Source organism: Varroa jacobsoni, unplaced genomic scaffold (assembly GCF_002532875.2).
Source record: "Varroa jacobsoni isolate VJ856 unplaced genomic scaffold, vjacob_1.0 contig00191, whole genome shotgun sequence".
NCBI lineage: Eukaryota > Metazoa > Arthropoda > Arachnida > Mesostigmata > Varroidae > Varroa > Varroa jacobsoni.
In genome coordinates this window covers 99,015-119,382 of record NW_019214425.1, presented here as the reverse complement: position 1 = coordinate 119,382, position 20,368 = coordinate 99,015, and the positions used below count along the sequence as shown (strand labels likewise).

The following is a 20,368-nucleotide window of genomic DNA, read 5'->3' as shown; positions in this document are numbered from 1 at the left end:
AGATTAATTCTATATATTTATATATATAAACAAATATATATAAAGGTTATATTCGAAATTCCACTTGGTATAGCTTAATAAGTTATAAGCTACACCACGTGGAATTTACAGACAAATGCGAAGACATAACTTAAAATACAGACTAGTTCTTATTTAGAATTTCCTAATTATTTGAAAAATATTACTGTAAGATTAGTTATTTTTCCCTGCGATTTAGGCTAACTAGTATTTTTCTATCACTGATAGTCCATTATTTAAGTTACATAATTGTTATGGTGAAAAGTTTTACTACCAGTGATTCAAAGAGCTATATATCCAACGAAACTCTAGCGGAGAATAGCATTTTTTTGGCCCATTCACATTCAATACTTGTTAATTTACAACTTAAGTTTACATGGCCCTTAACAATGCCTCGTTTTGCAAGCTGGCTTGGATTGGAGTGCCCCAGAACGCCGTGGCGATGCTGAGGGAGTTTTTTCAATGAAGCGAACTGACTTAGTTTTGTTGTTACCTGACATAAACGAGCGCTTCACAAACGAATCTGATATTGCCACATACTTATATTTAGTCATAAATTAATATTACAGTTTATTTGTAAGATGTGAATTAAATTGTTTTGGATTACGGAATTGACGAGCTTAACCCTGAGTAAACCACAAATGGGCTATAAATTGAGAATCTAAATCTCCCTCTGTCCTAAATAACGACTAATTAGAGATACCCGATGGTAACCCGTGTTTTTGTACGCCGCTAATGTCGTTTTGTTCACCAACAAAACGATGCTATTGTGGTCGTCGACCTTGGTGTATTTTAAGAGGGCTGTCAAAAAATTTGGGCTCAACGAGAACTTGCGAGGTATCGAATCAATGAAATAACGCTGCTCGGGTCCGCTAGCTACGATAGGCTCATTTAGAACCGGCTGTAGGGAAATCCAATACGTAACTAACTTTATTTACTTAGTAATTGTGTTAACACTAAGTGAATCGTGTTATTGTTATTTGTTAATATGATCGTAAATGGTTTCTAAAATGATTCTCTTCATTAGTTCTCATGCGTCACTACCCTACACATGCTGCCATTTATAAAAAGCCTTTTATCGAATCCTACGTTATGTTATATCCGCACCATATTTTACTTGCCATAAACAGGTTGTTTGTTATGCATTATATTTTTTATTCGCTTTACAGATACAAGTTATTTGCCCAACAAGTTATATTAATAAAGTATGATAATTGTCATTGCTCCACAAGGGACAGCCTTTGTTTTCCTCTGGCTCATGTTCCAGTAATTCCTTATAAAAATTGTCTTACGTATAGGATTAAATAAAAGAGCTATAGATGTCTTCAAGCGCGCCTTGTAATCTAATTAACCTCAACACTAATATCTGTGAAAAAATTTCTGTATAAGATCTTTGGAATTTTACATGGTATTTGCTTCTAATTTATTAAAATCGGCAATATTACGTAGTCCATCATAATGATCATCTCATAATTGTTTATGTTCAGCTTTCTGCATCACCACAACCATTATCTTCATCATATGATTTTTGTAAATTTGATTTCAGTTCTGTAGTCATTTCTATGTGTAGATTAGCTTGGAATGTTGGTATTGGTGGAGACTCCAGTACCGCGTCTCTGGGGTCTATCGCAGTAAATGTTGTCATGGCAATTTTGTTTCGTCAAGCATCTCGGCAAATGTTTCTATTTCTTCTCGTTCGCCAGATTTAGGCTTCTGGTCTCCTAAACGCGGCTTGAGGAGCGTTCTACGAAGGGACATCATTTTTCTCGGCCCGTTTAAGCTCTGAGATATGCATCGCTTTAGCTTCAGATCGCAGCTCGGACCTGGAATTCAGATCAGCTGTTCTATAAATCTGGAGAAAAAAAGGAAGGAATACTAGAATAAAGAAATAGAAGTCTATTTTCAATGTAGTGAGGATAAGCTTTGAAAACATTGTTCTTTCTAAACATCAGGGATGTAAGTTTGAAATAGATCTTTGGTGTTCCTAGATTCACTCAGTCGTAGTAGAACATGTTGCAAACGGTCGGAGGCGTGCGGAACAAATAGGCGGTTTCAGTGATACAGGGCTTCGATGGACTGAAAGCGATATTTCTATATTGGCAACTCACAAGCATTTAAAACAGAAAACGTAGGTCGCGCTGAACAGAGCCACGCAGCAGTTAATCATGTATCTCAATGACTAAAACAGAGGCTGAAGAGGTTATATATAGAAAAAACCGGCGTGAGGTTAAGCGTGCATATATTTAACCAGCGCGTCAAACAGAGACTTTGCTTCTAGGAGACTTAGACTCACCCCTGGTTGACTTGCGGCAGAGGTTGATCGGCTGAGGTAACTTCCTCAGGGGACGGTGGTCCTGGCGATGAAACGGATATGTTGTTGTTCAATGTGTACACTGGATCGTTCACACGTGAGGACACAATCGGTCGTTTTTGTTTAAAGGGCCCTAATGGGTTAACGGGGGCGTCCGAAACCAGCCCCCATAATATAAGGTCATAATATAAAGTAAAAAAAAGCGTAATAAGAAACAGAGAGACACACAGACACCGCGACAAGTGGCACACCTGCTCCTCAGCACACCAATCGACTGCATGTAGAGCTGTTAACCTACTCACCGCTAGTAAATGTTCCGGGGGAGGCAGGCACAGCGGTACGGCTCTGAACTGGGCTAGCACTGAAACCACTGGGAAGCCCCGGGGAGTGCTCCTGATTTGTACGTAGTGGGAAAGGCCCATTCAGGTCTGTGCCAGGGTTTGGAATCTGACCATGGGGGTTTCGCGGTGGCTGCTGGTTTGGTTGAAGACCAGTGCCTGGATTAACTTGTTGCTGCGGTTTTTGTTCCTGCAAGAACTGCGGTTGGGATCCTTGACCTTGAGGGAATTGTTGCAAGTATCCCTGACCTTGAGGAAATTGTTGCAGGGGTCCTTGGCCTTGAGGAAAGCCTTGCTGTTGCGGAACGAAACCTCGTGGATACTGCTGTTGTGGCACGAATTTCTGTGGGTATGGTTGTTGGTTATAGAAATCCTGCGAAAATTGTCCGGGGTAGCTTTGACCCTTTTGAGGTCCCCGGAATTGTTCCGGAATATGTCCTTGTCCTGGAAACGGTAGTGGTCCGTTAGACTGGCCGTACGGTCCTTGATGGAGGAACTGGCTTTGAATTCTTTCTGGCCCATAATAGTCAGATAAATAAGGTCCTTGCAAGTTTTGAAATTGAACAGGATAAAGGTACGGATCTTGAAGAAAGCCTTGCTGGAGCTCTCCAGAGGCACCGAACTGACCTTGTGGTTGTCCCTGAAGCGAAGCTTGTCCGTTGTATACTCCGTGTAATCCTTGGTTGGTGAAATCGCCCTGCGGTCCTTGTCCTGGAAGGCTCTGTCCACTCGGCAAAAGTTGGCTTGGAGGAAACTGACTATTGGGGTTTTGGCCAGTAACTCCTTGTTCTTGAGGTCTAGGGTAGTCTTGTCCTCCTACAGCCTCTAGACCGCTGGTAGAGTCTGATCCGGATGATCCCGACAGGGTGGGCGGTGTAGGTGCATTGGGCTTATGTATTGGGTTTCCGGGATGGTCGGTGGATGCTTGACCAAAAGGTTTTTGAGGGGATGGTACCTGAGGGAACCCGGGGTTTCCAATATACCCTGTTTGAAGCCCCTGTGGATTCTGAGTGAATCGGTTTTGCCCATTTGCGGAAAGCTGCCCTTGGACACCTTGGGGCAAGTGTCCCTGTGTTCCTTCGAGAAATTGACCCTCTGCGTCTTGAGGAAACTGGCCCTGTGCACCCTGGGACAATTGGCCCTGAGCATCTTGTGGAATTAGACCGGGTATACCAGAAACGCCAGGATGTAATTGATTTTCATTACCTGGGCCAGGCACTCTTGGCGGTCCTAGATATCCCGGATTTCCTTGGGGAATTTGTCCTGGTTGCAAAGGCTGGCCATTTTCACCAGTTGGAGCGCCACTTTGAGTGCCAGCAATAGATATAGTAGATTCGGGATGACCTAGAACTTCAGCAGGTTGTACAGGCTGTCCAGTCGCCTGACTTACTGGAAAATTACCTTGGCTAGCCGGATTAAACTGAATAGTGCCAGGGTACTGTTGGAACGGACCCTCATTCGGGTACCGATTCAGAATATCTACAGGAAACCGGCCTGAAACATAATATATCCACGTTAGCTACTATAAAGCATAGTCAGCTAATAAATCTTTTTTGGTTCGACTCCTTGAGAAAAGATGAGGCTCTGTTTCTGTTTCATTCTATTTTGGCAATGCACTGAATCAAACAAAGTAACGATCCTTACCATACGGGTTGTTTTGGGGAGGTGTCTGGAACAGAGAATAGCCATACGGATTACTGCCGAATGCGTCGCCGAACGGATTCTGTCCTCCTAGGAAGCCGCCCTAAGAAAAAGTAAGAGAGACACCATTGTTGTACTCTACTTTCTTATTGCGATTTAGTTACTTGAGAGCTGAGAGAACACAGTGTGAGGCTGAAAGGTAATGTTCTGCTCTATTATCAACTTCACTAACAAATAGATGCTCGATTTATTATAAGTAATGTTGCTTGGTTTAGGTTTTTTGTTATGTCGGATAACTCGTATGTGTTAGTCGTTAAGTAGTTTCAGCTGTTTACCGCTCCGTAGGGCAGTATGAAACCTTGGCTATTGAACGGAAAGGTTTTCTGGTCCACATCAGAAGTTTTGTTAGTGATTACGGAAGTTGTTGTATCATGTACTGCCGATTCCGTTGTATTGCCGATTTCTGGCATTACCGTAGTCGGCGCCCCCCAGATCTGGATTGCGCACCCTGCTAATAAAAGCTGAAAAATTACCGCCGAAACAAAATGAACGCATTAGATAGTGATGTACTTACGCAATATATCTATACGATCACTAGCAAAACTATACTGTCACATAATCTGCTTTTACAAGTTCTTCATAATTAGAAAGTTTACCATATAGTGTTCACAGTAGTTTCTTACAGTATCACTTATTAATCGAAGTCCAATTACTAGAATAATAACTAGGTATTAAACAAATTTGCCGCACTGTATTCGTTACAAACACAGTGGCGTTTGTTTGATGTTAGACGTTTTTCTGCTGCACTAGTCGCTGTTACTCAAGTGTAAGTTTGCGCGCGATGACCGCTATCCACCAGGCACGACTAACTAAGGTATCATATTGAATTGAAAACGTATGCTGTCGCCGTACTGTTCAAATCAAACCTCTCGGCATTGCAATATAGCACTCCAATTCTGCTATTTCTAGCTAGGATAGTTAGCTGTTTTGTCATGATTTCTGACCACAGAAAGGTATAAAATTGAATGTAACGTACGAGCCTCATGTTTGGCGGTGTGCGAACTGCGAACTGGCAGTTCAACTGGATTCTCACAGAATATTATAGCTGACCGACTACACGGCCAAAGCAGTGAGGCCTGTTGCCTCCGTTTGGCTTTGACACGGTTTGCTGTCGATAACCGCTGACGGCGGCGGCGGCGCCTCGCGCGCTCCGCTCAAGGGTGACAATGGATATAGTCAGTGAGCGAAGAAACGACCAAGCGGCTATATACTGGATTTCCCCCACTGAGGCAACAGCTACAGGGCGAAGGAATGACCGACAGATGGACGCTAGGGTGCCACTTTCCTTGGTGTTGATATTGATGCTACAGCTACTGCTGTTGCCACTGCCTAGCTTGATCTTATGGACTTTAGCTTTTTTTTATTTGTTCCTTTTTGCTTCTCTTCGGCTTAACACGCTGCAGTGACCGTAGCATCAACTGACGTGGCGGCAAACCAACTTTCGGGAACTCCAAACAGCACATCTTGCTTTGCCCTCTCGTCCCATCGGTAGTAAGAAGGCGTCACTGTGATCGACGGCTATAGTTGTCGTTGCTGCGTATCGCCGTCACATCATCCGGAGAACTGCTGGTATGCCAAGTTGGGGTACACACAGACGACAATAGATGATGCCTGTGATGGTTAGTGAGGTCAAACTTTCCTTTTATCATACATCAGTAATACACGCGTTGGTAGCTGACTGTGAAGAGCTACTACTAATACTGAAAGCATTGCGACATAAGCAGAATATTCGCCTGCAGAGGCTAAAAGTTCATCTAAGATCGCTTGGGCTGAAACGAAAACTGCTTACGACCGGCAGTAATAACAACGATACTAGCTACAAACAAAGAATACATGATGCAAACTTCCCAAAACTTTCGTCTCTGACTCATCTAACCAATTCCTGCCTGCCATCCAGAGACTAGCACACAAATAGAGAGATACCTAGAAACCTGCAAGGGAATATCGTAGCTGAATTTCTTTGATTTGCGCTTCCATGGATGCAGCTTCGTAGCGTCTTGCAACAAGCGTTCACAAATGTTAGTAGAACTTGGTTTGTTAACCGGTCACCAACTCGGTTATGCCAGCCTATTTATATAAATGCATAATGCGCAAATCGATTACCGAAGGCATGATCATACACAGAAAGTTTAAAATATTTTCATACATACATCATCCGTACACAATGGATACAAATCATACATGACACAAGTGTTATTATAGAGATGCAAAAACAAGCGAACTTGTTATTATAATCAAGCGAAATAATAGACACTTAATTATTACTGGTTGCAATGACGCAAATGAAAATTCCGTTGATTTTTATTCGCTCCAAATCGATAATAGCCAAGTGTAGAAGAAAGGATAGGTCGCACATATATATGTTTCAAATGTAATATCTTTTCCTGTATATCAAATGTGCTTTTATTTCCTGTCAAGCGCCGGGTTCTGACAAACGGCGACGAGGACGAAAAATTACTGGCAAAACTCAATTTCTCAAGCGTATCCTCGACGGTGGGGTGTCTTGCTTGAAAATGACATTGAGACGATGGGAACGACATTGACAACAAGACCACATCTACAATTGCAGCTGTCCACTACGTAACGCTACTGTTTAATTACGGGGCGTTGAGGCCGACAGATTCGGCGGAATGATGATGTCCCGACGGTAACGATACGATGTTTTAGAGATAGCAGCAGCAGCAACAGACGAGAATGAGTTACGATGAAAAACGAGATTATGTTTCAGACAATATTTTACGTTGTTTTCTAAGAGTTTCTGTTTTTTCCGCTGTTATCTACCGCGCTCACCCACTGAAGCTGGCTTTCTCTTCCTTGTGTACTATTTCTATTTGTTCTCAAGACTGCTTAGAAATATAGTTGACGTGTAACGAAGTGTGAAGATAGGGGGTGACGCAGGCATCAACAGAAATCCAATACGCGTTCGAACTGCGTTTCGTTTCAATCGTGTATTTTCCCGTAGATCTGAAAACGTTCTACTGTTACTACCACAGTTCGTTAGCAATGAGTTCTCCCAAACGGTAAATTTGACACACTTATGGCTTTACATCTCTATATTGACAACACTTTTATTCTGCCAAGATAGAGACGTAAGGCAGGCTAAGATGCGCTGTGGTTCTATTCAGCAAAACAAATGTTTCAAAGGGGTTTGGAGGAACTTGATTCCTGTTTGCCTTCTGTATGTACCAAAAACAAAAAGTTGAATCGCTTCACTAGGTCAAGGTATTCATTGTTTTTCTTCGTTTTTAAAATGCTATAAACAAATTGTCCCAAACAGAATTTATCGCTTACTGTCAATAAAATTAACTTATTGTCCACAAACTATGGCATAAAGCGTAGTACTCAATGTCAGCGAAGATACGCAGGGCTACAGGTGTCTATGTTAAATAAGGACCGTTGTTGGGACTGCTTAAAATAATGCGGCGATCGTTGTGTTTTAATTAACTGCGATAAGTAGTAACAGAAAGAACTTACTTACATATTCAGCTAACATACATATTTAGCGTCAGCATCAACACATTGCTAAACTCCATTACTTTACTCAACTTACTGGAGTTTATGAGGTGGAGTATACATATGGGTGGCACACAATTATGTTATCTCCCCTTTTTAGTACGCAAACGTAATCAATCCTATTAATAACTGTTTTCTGATACTTGTTGTTCGTAATAATAGGTACGTCTACGAGGTATATGTTTTAAAGGTGTCACAATACACGCACAAGTGCGTAAACATTTTTGCTTTACTTCTTTTTGCAGAAAAGAAGTGCATCTTTTTTCTTTTTTACCGATAAGGAGAATAAATACTTTTAAATTAGAAGACGACTTTATTTACGTGTTGGTGACGATATATAGTAGTAGTAGTAGTAGCAGTAGTGTAAGAAATTCAGCGCTATCGTGGTAACATTCAAAGCCAACAGCGGTCGCTGCAGACGCAGTGGACGTGGCGCCTTTCTGCGGACGTTTCAGTCAAGCGTAGCCATTTAGTGCCAATGAAAAACAATTTTCGTAAAGATCACATTAGTCACTAATTCTAATTTTGCAGATTTTGGAACAGCCAGACAATAATATTTACGCAGCTGGAGAGATGCCAATTTCTGTAAGTAGTTATAGAACTACAACTCAACCAAAACTGTCTTTCGTGGAAATAACAACTAGAGATACTTACATAAGACCTATAGCTCCTTTTTGTTTTTCTAGTAATTGTTGCTGTTCACCAGCTTTTACGTTACGTTTGAACGCAAGTATGCGTATGTGGCGTCATTTGTGGTGGTTCTACTCGAAAGTGTCGCAATACTAGTTTACATGGTCAGGGTTATTAACTCCTCAAACATCTGTGCTACTTTAAAAAACATCTGCCCTTTTCTAGTGGTTTAAATATAGCGGTCCATTAAAGACAGTCAAATTAAATATATTCTAATTAAAGATAGACCAAACGAGCAAGGGCATCTAATTGCTGGCTGAACAATATAAAGCAAATTTGTGGATTTTTGGGTAGCAGCCATCTACAATGCTCGACGTCAGCCATGCTCGATTTGCACGAACCCTGTGAGGTCAAAACCAAGACCGTGTGATGCCTTCGCATTGTTCCTGCCTAATTTCTATTGTGCAATGTTAGCTTCGATGATATCTAGTTATCTACAATGCAAACGTTTTCTAAGAATCTTTCCATGGCGACGATATGTTTTCTTGTTAATATTACAAAAACTAAATATTATCTGTAAAATTATTTAGCCCCATTAGAGAGCTATCACTAAGCGAAGCCCTCTCCTTTGCTTAACTTCCGCTCGAAAATAACACGTATATTGAGATTCTAATTCTCAAACTACTTGCTTAGAATTTTCAAAAACCGGATACCTAGATCTTCTGTATTTCGTTGGTAACATACACACATAACTTCGAGTAGAACACTTTTTAATTGCTAATTTCATTTTACTATTTATAAACAGTCTAATTAATTAGATAGTAGTCTGCAACTACGAAACGCTGGAAATATTCAAGCAAGAACATCTAATGTATATCCTTTCTTCAGCAAGCGTCAGGGTTATGGATGGCACCGTAACAGTCAAACGACAGGGTTCAGTATTCATAATCTTCTGTGGTTTCACATGTCCTTTTTTTGGCGTTGAATTCTCTTGTGAAGAGGACGCCTCACTGCGATCATCCATCGACCTAAAGTAAACAGGAAGCAACGTACAAGGTCGAGGACAATTCGTGGTGCCTATTTATAACATGGTGATTGCACCAGTCGTATTTTTGATAGATTCCTATTGGACACGGCAGAGCATGAATCAAACCAGTTTTAGGGGAAACATCAAAGTATCACGACGATGTATGATATAACAACTGAAAGGTGAGCATTTATTAGAGAAAAAAGCAGTAATTACATGCTGTATGCGATACCGCGATCACAGTTGAATTTGTTCCTCAATTCAAAATGATCCGCTAGGAGTGGGTCTCTCAGTGACTCGAAAGTCTTTGACCTCGAACATTTTTTGTATAACCTAGCCAACCGGCCCAGAGCTGAATGATCCGGAGCTACTTTGAGAGGCATGAGCTTGTTGTCCAGAGCCCTGAGCATGGGCAGAACTGCTCTCGGAACCAAACGATTCTTTGCTGCCAAAGGTCTCCTTTGTTCCAAACGTCTTCGTTGACGATCCGCCATGATCATACTTATACGCCGCCTGGCCGGACTCTGCACCTTCAGTTTTTGCCCCTTCAGCAAAGCTTAATCTACAGCCGAAATAATTATAAGACCAAGGCATTAGTTACATACGACTGACTGGTCGATATAGGTAATGTAAGGGATTAGTTCATTGTCACATAGAGTTTAGCCATGCCGACTAAGTAGAGTATCGTAGGCGCGCTAATGCGCATGCTTTACAACTATGGTCATAAGCTTAATAAGTAGTAGCGAAACGGTATATATTACATGTAATTTATACATGTCTATAAAGTAATAGTTAATGAAAAAAATGCAATTTTAGTATCGTGGCCATTACGTCGATAGTTGGATGACTTTGTTCTATCCAGACTCATAAACACCGACAGTAAAAATCAGATGTTTATTTTTGCTAAAGTCGGATTCTCCAGTTAGCTATACTGTGCTTAAAAAACGTTAAAAATCATGCTGTAATTAAAAATTAGAGCATGATGATATTTGTTTATATTGTTGGAGATCAATGTCCACAAAGCAGTCTTACATGTTTCACAAAACGCAGCCAAGTAATTGCTTTGAATCAGCTTGAACTGCAGTAGAAGTGTTCGAGGGCTTTATCTACACAACTTTTATGGCTGATCTTCTGCTAATCAAAGAGGAAGACGTAAAAGCGAATAGCAACTAGTACGTGTTATAGAATAATGCTCAGATTCTCAATATTGTTCTGATAGTGGTGCTATGACTCAGATTTATCTCAGGATTGAGCCACGCACTAAATTTAGGACCGCTACTTGCCAAAAAGCCACCGTTTGTTTGCGTAGGTCATAGAAACTATGTTTAAAACATAATACTGGTTGCGTAACATGTAAGATACTGTCAATGAAATCGAAAAGTTATAGTAGCTAGTGACGCAAATATAGCAACTCGCTAGGCGTAAGATATCACATGCTGAGTGTCAAGCGGTCGTCTTATTAGTAAAACTATCATTAACTAAGTTATTATTAATATCATTATTATAGTATAGATATCTAATTTTCAATCAATAGATATGACGAACTAGAAGGATATGAAGACGAAATAATTGTGTAACGTACGGACTACGTAACTTCTTTCCGAAAGTACCCGATCTAAAAAAACAAAAGATAGTCGCCATCAATGGTACTTTTGGCGACTGCTACAACAAGTTTATGCATTAAAAATATCACTGAGATATAGCATTTTGTCAACTCAAAAGCTATAGCGGAGTCGTTTGACGCAGATAGATAGGATTTGAAGACCAATAAACTAGAATTAAAAGCACTGCAATCTTTTTACGCGTCTTAGACTTAACACAGCGTCTGAAAAAGCCAGGGAACGTTAAGGTATTCGTGGGCTATCTGGCGCCAACGTTCGGGCGCGGAAGAAACGATTTTTTCCGTTATGTAATTAGAACAATAAAAACTATCGTACAATGCAATTTAACATTCGACTAGTCGCCATTAGTCTTCTCATAGCTTCAACGTAAACGGATAACCGAGACCAGTTAACTATTGTTCTCTTTTCCGATTCATAATATTCTAATTTCAAGTAGGAGCAATCGTATCTGCCAGTAGTATCGTTTGCTCTGGGGAGTAGGAATTATATACTCAGTTCTTTCTCTCAGAGGTGAAGCGCTCGATGAAGCTGGCGAATGTATTTTTTTTTGTTTTTTAGCTGATCGAAAAGCTGGCCGTTTGTGTTGCTTGTCATCGGCCTGAGACATCAACAAGCGGCACACCGTCATCAGTAACTAGGGGGTATTAATGCGTAATCACAATCTCTTTTTGACAATATCGAAGATTTTTAAGGGGGTCGAAAGCGCTGCGAAACGCATTTCCAGCACTGCCTGCATGTTATTCAAATACGCAATGCACCCGCATGTGTTTTTCAATGCTTCATGCTGACGTGAATGCATTGCACTCAATAATATTCGAGGCGTGACGACACAATATTTTACTAAGAAGATAGCTATATTCCAATGGGCCGGTGGCTTTATATAATGTTTGGTTTCTAGCTAGATCTAGTATATGCCAAGCAATCATAGGAAACAAATATAAAAATAGTATCTTTTATAAGAAAGAACACTGTATTTCTCGAAATAGATTTTTTGCTGGACAGATCTGTTAAGTTGGGTTTAGGTGCGCACAATTTTTTTGTCAGCTAAAATTTACACCATATTAAATACAACTCACCTACTGGCTGGGGATAACCTATAAATTGTAGTTGCTTTGCATATCAGTATTATAAAAAATAAGGCTCCCGCATAGAACCGCCGTGGCAAGTATTCAAGTATACGTATAAAAAAAAAAATGTAGGTGTCACTTACGCTTTTTGAGCCCCACCGATAGTGGCTCCTCCACCGATAGGTCCGCCTAATTCACCAGCTCCGTGATATCCTCCGCCGCCAACAAAACCTCCCCCTCCTGCATTATTTGCATAAGCTCCACTTTGACCTCCGCCAGCGGCAAATCCCCCGCCGCCAGGAACAAAGCCTCCGCCGCCTCCTCCACCTCCACCACCTCCAACCACATATCCACCCTCCTGCTTAAAACCACCTTCCTCCTTAAAGCCTCCTTCTTGTTTAAAACCACCAGCTGCTGCCTGACCACCTCCGGCAGAGTAGCTACCTCCAGCGTAACTGGCACTACCCCCACCATAACCACTGCCTTGAGCAACCTTATAGACTCCACTTCCGTAGCCGCCGCCACCACCACCGTAGCCGCCTCCGTAACCGCCTCCGTAACCGCCTCCGTAACCACCACCGCTTCCATAACCGCCGCCTCCTTTGTAGCTCGCTCCGCCGATCGGAATTACTGCAATCAGCTTGTAACCTCCGCCATTAGCCCCGCCATGTCCGCCGTAATATCCTCCTCCCGCGTGATGAGATCCGCCTTATATATGCAACGACACAAAAAACGTTTAGTAGTTTACATATGGATCGAGACCTGCGAGGAAACCTGGAAATAGTCCAGTGGGCAGCATCATAGTATATCAGCCTTATTTAAGATCGTATACTTCCAATATAGAGTCTTGAATATAAGAGCCATTGTTTAACGCTTACGTAAGCAAAATACCTACCATTGTCTGCTTAATGACAACGTTCAACGTTTTTACTACGCCAAGCATTTGAATAACCTCCATAAATGAGATCATTAGCTTCGAAAATCAGATTGAGAAAGAATTGTTTCTTGACATGCATGTGTACCTCCTGCTGCGTATTTTCCACCGTGCGAGTAGCTGCTGCCTTGCTTGTAGCTTCCACCTTGTGCGTATGAAGCCCCGCCGCCAGCGTAACCCCCGCCACTGTAGGCCCCTTGGCCTGCGCTCGCAATATAGCCACCACTACCACCCCCCACGGGGCGGCCTCCTCCATAACCGCCCCCATGGCCGCCTCCATAACCGCCCCCATGGCCGCCTCCAAAACCACCCCCATGGCCGCCTCCATAACCGCCTCCATGGCCGCCTCCGTAACCTCCGGCATAACCTGCCTGCTGATAGCCCGAACCGCCTCCGCCTGCCGCGTATTGTGAGCCATGCGCTTGATGGCCGGCACCCTGCGCGTGTGAGTTTTCCGACGAATAACCGAAAGACTCTTTTGAGCCGTATGTCTCCTTGTTGCCAAATGCCTTAGTGTTAGATCCGCCGTGGTTATAGCCGTAGCTGGAAACGCCGTGGGATCCTCCTGACTGAAATGGCGAGCCGGTTATAATGTGAGATAGTGGGTAAACAGCACTCGATATGAAGCAGAAAGGATAGTGAGTTGTGTTTTGTAAGTGTCTCAAGAAATATTGGCAAAAAACTTGATGATAAGGAGATCTTGTCGTTTTGTCCGTTTGTTAGACATAAATTTGCCGCCTTATTATCCGAAAAATTTCGTATATATATATATATATATAAGCGTATAATAAGCGAGGGGAGGCATGGCATGTATTAGCGTGCACCGATCACTTACATTATAACCGCCTTCATTAAATCCCTGCCCGAACTGACCTCCTCCAAAACCGCCGCCATAACCCCCTCCAAAACCGCCTACCGGAAAGATTCCTCTTTGTTCCACGGTTGAGTTACCCTCCGTGCCATTTCTCTCATCAGGAGTCTCAATGGTTGTTACCTCAGAACCAGCTGCTTCTGTCGATCCCTTAGCTGTGCTTTCAGCCGCTTTTGTTGTCGTGGCTTCTTCTGCGCCCGTCCGCAGAGCTAGAACCAACAGCGCTAACAGAATGATACGCCACTGCAGAGGATGACATTGTGAGATGTTTTAGAACCGTTAGGAAGCGAATACGGTAGTTAAGTTATATATAACTTGTAATCTCGTCTGATGCAATATGTTTACGGGCACGCACATTGAACGAAACCTAAATATGCTGACACTGATCCCTATATTGCTTGTTCTATGGGTATACTTTGTCCGCGTACGCCATTGTCGTAACGTTTCCTCCTGGAGATGGCTCATGTTACGCTTTTGGTAGGTGAAGAAAGTTTGTAATGGCTAATTATATTTTTTTGTTCTAAAAACGACATCTGCCGAATGAAAAATGCAACAGTTTACCGTATCGTATTTCCTGCTGCCTGTCCTTAACTCTACATGTGTTCTGGTCCAGGGATCATCAGGGAGCATCAGTATTTGCGTCTCGTTGTGGACTGATAAATATGGCGGTTAGCCAACACTAGTGACGCGTTCATCTTGTTTTTTTTTTTGCTTTTGTCTTTATGTATGCATCTGCGTCGCAGTTGAGCAGTGACTCAGTGATATCAGCATTTTAAGAAGGAAGTCTGCGTTTAGAAAATAACGATGAGAGTCAAAGGGTTGACAGTAGTTAAGTAAAAACAAACAGGTGACTCTTATTGGAATATCGTGTTTCCATATTTTCTACACAAGTAAGTAATACATAGATGTTGCAAAGAATATCAGGATACTAAATTGTATTATAGCCAATATTAATCAATTGGTAATTGGCGCCGCATCGAATCTTACAGTCCGTCGTGTGAGTATGCTAGGAACTATATAGTAAAAAATTGCTCTCGTATATTGTTTTTCTTGTAATAAAAGCACAGAAATTAGCCATTGTTAAGCATTACGGAAACAATCGCCGTTAGAGATCAAGCCCTCGGACGAGATTGCGACGCGCGTCTTGAGATTTCGATCGGAGGGAGCAATATGTAACATAGCAGAAAACAGCTCTTGATTTCTAATGGATATATTTGCCCGTTAAGCTGTAACACAATCCTAAATTTTATGTTAACTTGTCAGGCGATTGTAGCGACTACGTACTGATCTAATGAAATCTTGAATGAGTTATGAGTGACTACATTATAATTGAAGGCTTAAAAGGCTGATGTCATAGCAGTATTTTATTCGATTTCGCCTTAATCTTCAACACCTACCTGTTTACTGCTTTCCGACAAAAGCCAAAGTAAAACTACAGCTCAAGGACGTAAATCCACTCATGTTAGCAGTAACAGACGAAGTTTTTGTTCCAGTGATTGATTTTCCAACTAAAGTGGAATACAGTTAGGTGCTCTATAAAAAAAAAATAAGTACCTGGCAAAAATTAACATGAATAATTATATTAATATAATTGCTACTACATACGCTGTGCTTTTATTATAACATTATATCCTATTCCTGCATGAATGCTGTTACACTTTCATGTTTCTTTAGTGAGTTTGTCACTTACCGTCTTCATGGCGTTGTGTGCGTCACTCGCTATTCCGCCGAAGTTCCAATCGTGGCACATGAACAGATTTCTTGGTAGACCTTTTTATTTTTTGACCTCGAGTTTGCATTCTCCCCCTTGACGATTCCGGCTGTTGTTTCCTTCTCTCTCAACACTAGCGGCGCCAACACGCCAAGGTCCATTTTTTCCGTGGCTGGAAGCCAATTATACCGACACTTTATAGTCCGCCACGTACACGCGCCGCGCGAGAAAAGGAAAGCCGCATTAACTACATCAAGGCAAAGTGCAGGCGATCTAGACGGTCATCTAGCGCGTTTGTTTCACTGGTCATTTCCTTTGCGTAGATGTCGATAATAGCGATGATGATGTCGCATTCGCGTTAGACTGACAAACTTGAATAACTCCACAAAGGACAACCAGCAACTAATAAACTTGAGTGAATTTCTATTATTAAACTTACCTTGCTAAGTTGTCTATACGAACGAGCGTCCCTGTGTCAAAGATTTAGATGCATGCAAAATTACTGAGCCAATCAGACTGATTTTTATAGCAAATGTGTACCTGGCTGCATAGATACGAAAAGTCGAAATGAAATGCTCAGGTTTTACCTCTCGAAGCTCTCGCATAGAACAAAAACACTTAATAACTTTTGATTTAGCATGTGTATTCGAAAGATTAAAGTTTGATAACTAAGATGACAGCAACTATGTCTGTTTCTACGCAACAAACAATTTCACCAAAACGAAGCATAAGCAAGACATGGATACTGACATAGCAATTCTCAAAGGTGATGTCGTCTGCTGATTTTAGAACGAATTCCAGAAGTTCAGGCGAAGACCTTTGGGCCAGCAAACCAATATGACATCAAAATTAAGCTCATACTCATTATACGAAAAAACTTACGTTAGGCCCTAAATAAGATGATATCTTTTGGTTTAGACATGACCAAAACTATATATTTGACACAAGATATTATTGGAACCTAGAGAAAAGTGCCTATTTTCGAGTACTAGCATAAGTTACTAGTAATAGGTGTAATCACAAGAAAATATGTAACGTCATCTGTAATACAAAAGACGCTTTAGTTATCTTCAAAGCAATCATTTTATTTGATGGTAAGCCCCTGCTATCGAAACTTCATTGATGCTAACAAAGGCTCAACACCTCACGCAGGTAATCCTCCATTGTTTACGATCCTAATCAATTGTTTTCGAGTAACAGGTTCACGAACTGCTTAAACAGCAGATTTTTTTGCGCCGAGGTTAGACTATAAAAGGGAACAGTTATGACAGAGCAGACAATCACGTTCCAGACCGTGTGTATCACCTGGAAAACTCAGATTATTTCAGATTACCCTTAAAGCCGTTGTCATCAAGCTAAAACAAAATATCGACCACAAGGATAAGCGTTTGAACAGCCATCAAATTATGTTGAATGGCTTTTACTGCATGTTGCTACAAGATTTTTTTCTGAGAGTGAATTAAAATTATGACGTTTGTTATCCTTAAGGACCCGATTCAGTACTAGCTTATAACTAGATGTCACCATCTTTAAGTATATCGCATATGAAGCCTGCGTCCGTCATCCGGCGAGCTGTGGCTCAACTTCGACTCATAGATTCGCTTATCTATTAACGGGACAGAGGAGTTAAGCGTCATTTGTTTAACCACGATGCACGTGGGAGCTAGAACGTATCCACTGGAAGCCGTTAGGAGCAACTACAAGAGCTCGTAATCGAAATGCAGTGAAATCATCCATTGGCAACTGTCGTTGCAAAAATCGCGGCCAAGTCGGACAAGATAAACGGCCGCATTCGGTGATACAAGTTAGCCTTTGAGGGTTTGTTTTGGCAGAAGGTAAGCGATACTTTTGCAACGAATGCGTTGCAGCGGGGTCCTTCGGAAAAGGGATGACAGCATCAACATGGCATTTGCACTGTATTTAAAAATAGGATTACCCGATGAACCTAAGGTATTAGTACTAATTAGATTTTTAGGTAATAACATTGGCGGTAACTTTAATATGATCGTAAGTAAGGTATGTTTTTTTGCATACGCTGATGCTGAGAGACCGCATGGCTCTGCAACCTAGTTTTATAACTAGGGAACACGAAGTAACCGTATGTAATTGATGTTATGTTGTTGCTGGTACTAGCGTTATTTTGTTTCATCGGACTTATCTGTTTCCAACAGCTAACTGAACATGTAGTATTTATTTTTCCTACTATTCCCGTCCTAAGTAGAGGCGGATATACGTAGAAGCGCCGTTTAGTCGACGGTGGCGTCAAATTGTGATGAGTTGTCTTGTGTGGTGGCATTGGTCACAGTGCGTATGTGTTCGAGATTATAAGTGAAATTTTGAGCGAATTCCTAACCTGCCAAACTGCGTCGCTTAAAAGAATATCGTTCAGGACAAGCGTACGGGCAGATTCTTGAACAGGAACTATGAACCTATAGCCCTACGTCGTTCAAGAAGACGCGGCTAAGCGGGAGGGTACCACTGCCTGGTACGTAATTTGCCAGGTTGTGTACCACAATCCCGATCCTTTTTTTATCATTAATTAAACGCAATTTCTTCGAATCCCAACTGGGCGTGTGTGGTTCTTTTCAGCAGTGCTGCATTATTTTGGTCAACGAGCTATGAAAGGCAGTGGACAGACTCTTGGTGTAATATTGTTATGGGTTTATTCCAGGCATCGGTTCGTTCGTGCATCTCGTTATATGACATTCGTTATAGCTTAGGTAACGTTGGTCAGCATTGGAGATTTTCTCGTGACTGCATAATACATAAGCTTAACTTAGAAGAAGTAGAATATAATCACAAGGTATTGCAATTAGTGACGTATTGGTTGGTGTTAGGAGTATTGCAGATCTTATGCACTCGTACGTTTTATACAGTCATTCAAGCTTTAGTAACTGTTAAGTGTGACTTCGCTTTCAAGTATTATTAAACAGGTTATATCCAACATGCGTATTCCAATGTAGCTCAGTTTAGCTCCGAGTGCAATGCCATGTTTGCCTCACGGTTGTTGCCCTTCACGTTTTCAACTGACCCGACCTGTCTTTACGACCATTAGCTGTGAAGATCATTTCACATGTAGAACTGGCGAATAAAGACCGTTAGTAAGCCTCACGAATCGCAAGAAATTCAGCTATAAGAAGCAAACAATAAGCGTAACTTAAAATAGACATTTTACCATATTCTGCTTTGTGTTACCTGCCTTTGGAGACCAACCGATACGTGAAGCATTCTGATTTAATAGCGACTAATACACAACTGTACTTTCTAACCTGAATCAATGAGACTGAGAGGTGATAGGTACCGCATCGAAGGTTTAAGGCAGATACTTTTTTTTGGTACTGTATTCCGGTTGATCTCGTGCAGTGCTCGATTCCTGGTAAATGCTTCGCAAACAGGAAGGCGTCAAGATCGTGGTGGTGCTGTCCAATCAAATAAATGTACGAATTTCCTATTTTCCCCGGCAGGGGTTGACCCAACTACGAAATGAACTAGCTCAGTTAACCAGAGATGGTTTGCTAGCATCTTTGTTTGATGCTAGCAACATTACGAGGAAGCCACAACCGGTGGCCATTTTGCAGGGTAACAAACGTATGCGCGGAAAGGTCTTTGCTATCTGGACGCGTACAAAATATAAGGGCCTGTGGGACGTTTCCCCGAATTTGGTACATCAATTACGGATTTTCCACAACGATGCCAGCAGAGAACTTCTTGTAAACTGGCTGATCGCTTATCTCGTTTTCGAATAAGGATAACGAAGGTGAATCTTGTAGCCCACTTTCCTTTTCAACTTTAAGATACAAGGTGTTGGAAAGCAAACTCAAAGCTTGAGAAACATTATCAAAGAAAATCATGCTGACTCGCAACGAGGTTAGTTGTTACTCTTGACTGTAAGCCAGATGAAGAGATTCAAAAGTCAGTCATGATATTAGTTCGGCCGTTCTCTCTTTTGTCACGCCTTCGCTCCGAAAGTTACGCTCGTACAGCGCGATCAAGATTTTTCATAGGCAGTGATAGGTTTCTCGGGCAGAGTTTGAACAGACCCATTAAAAGCAGTCAAGACAATACGCTGAGACTCTCGCTACAGAATGCCACCTCCACCAAGAACAGGTCAAGTACGGTATGTTGGTGGGGTCGTTCGTGATACATCACAGCCAATACGTACCGTGCACCCGCATGCTACGTTGGTTGTAGCTTACAGCCAGAAGGTAATTTTCAGAGAGCATCAGTGGGTTCAGTATGTGTGTGAGGATTCCTAATTTTTTCGAGTACTGGGGGATCAGTTCTGAATACATTTGATAGCCAAATGAAAGGTATGCTATTTGTAAGGCACTAAACATCATCGCCATAAAAAGGTGCATATTTTGGTCCGGCTTACTACGTACAAAAAACTACGGATGCACTACGTGCATGTGTATTTTTTTGTAGGCGATCTCTCGCTTCTTATTCAGGTCATCTTTTCTTGATGTGATCGATGTCTTGGATAATGATGACCAAATTTCTGCGGATGTGAAAAGAATTGTCCCTCTCGACCCGCGAGGACTGTGTTTAAATACTGTGGTACTTGCAACGCCTGAACTCTGGACTACTTCGAAACAACAGACAGCTTGTGTTGTGTTTTGTTGTAA

At 41.7% G+C, this 20,368-nt stretch overlaps 2 protein-coding genes across 3 annotated transcripts; both read right to left on the bottom strand.

Moving 5' to 3' along the window:
• Positions 1-1,149: 1,149 nt before the first annotated feature.
• LOC111270910 (uncharacterized) lies at positions 1,150-5,557 on the bottom strand. Of its 2 annotated transcripts, none has more exons than XM_022851389.2 (7): positions 5,345-5,557; positions 4,644-4,829; positions 4,312-4,411; positions 3,295-4,161; positions 2,632-3,111; positions 2,312-2,411; positions 1,150-1,841 (listed from the first exon to the last, which is right to left on the bottom strand). In XM_022851389.2, exons 1-7 carry the CDS (start codon positions 5,351-5,353, stop codon positions 1,763-1,765), a joined length of 1,821 nt encoding a protein of 606 aa, XP_022707124.1. In that variant the 5' UTR covers positions 5,354-5,557; the 3' UTR covers positions 1,150-1,762. The 2 variants fall into 2 exon arrangements, with proteins under 2 accessions (XP_022707124.1, XP_022707125.1); XM_022851390.2 differs by having other exon boundaries at positions 2,312-2,372; positions 5,345-5,554.
• A 4,143-nt stretch (positions 5,558-9,700) lies between these two features.
• On the bottom strand, positions 9,701-15,837 carry LOC111270911 (uncharacterized). The gene is made up of 5 exons (XM_022851391.2): positions 15,723-15,837; positions 13,997-14,275; positions 13,250-13,730; positions 12,371-12,935; positions 9,701-10,100 (listed from the first exon to the last, which is right to left on the bottom strand). The coding sequence occupies exons 1-5, from the start codon at positions 15,780-15,782 to the stop codon at positions 9,872-9,874; spliced, it is 1,614 nt and encodes a 537-aa protein (XP_022707126.1). The 5' UTR covers positions 15,783-15,837; the 3' UTR covers positions 9,701-9,871.
• Between the last annotated feature and the right edge of the window lie 4,531 nt (positions 15,838-20,368).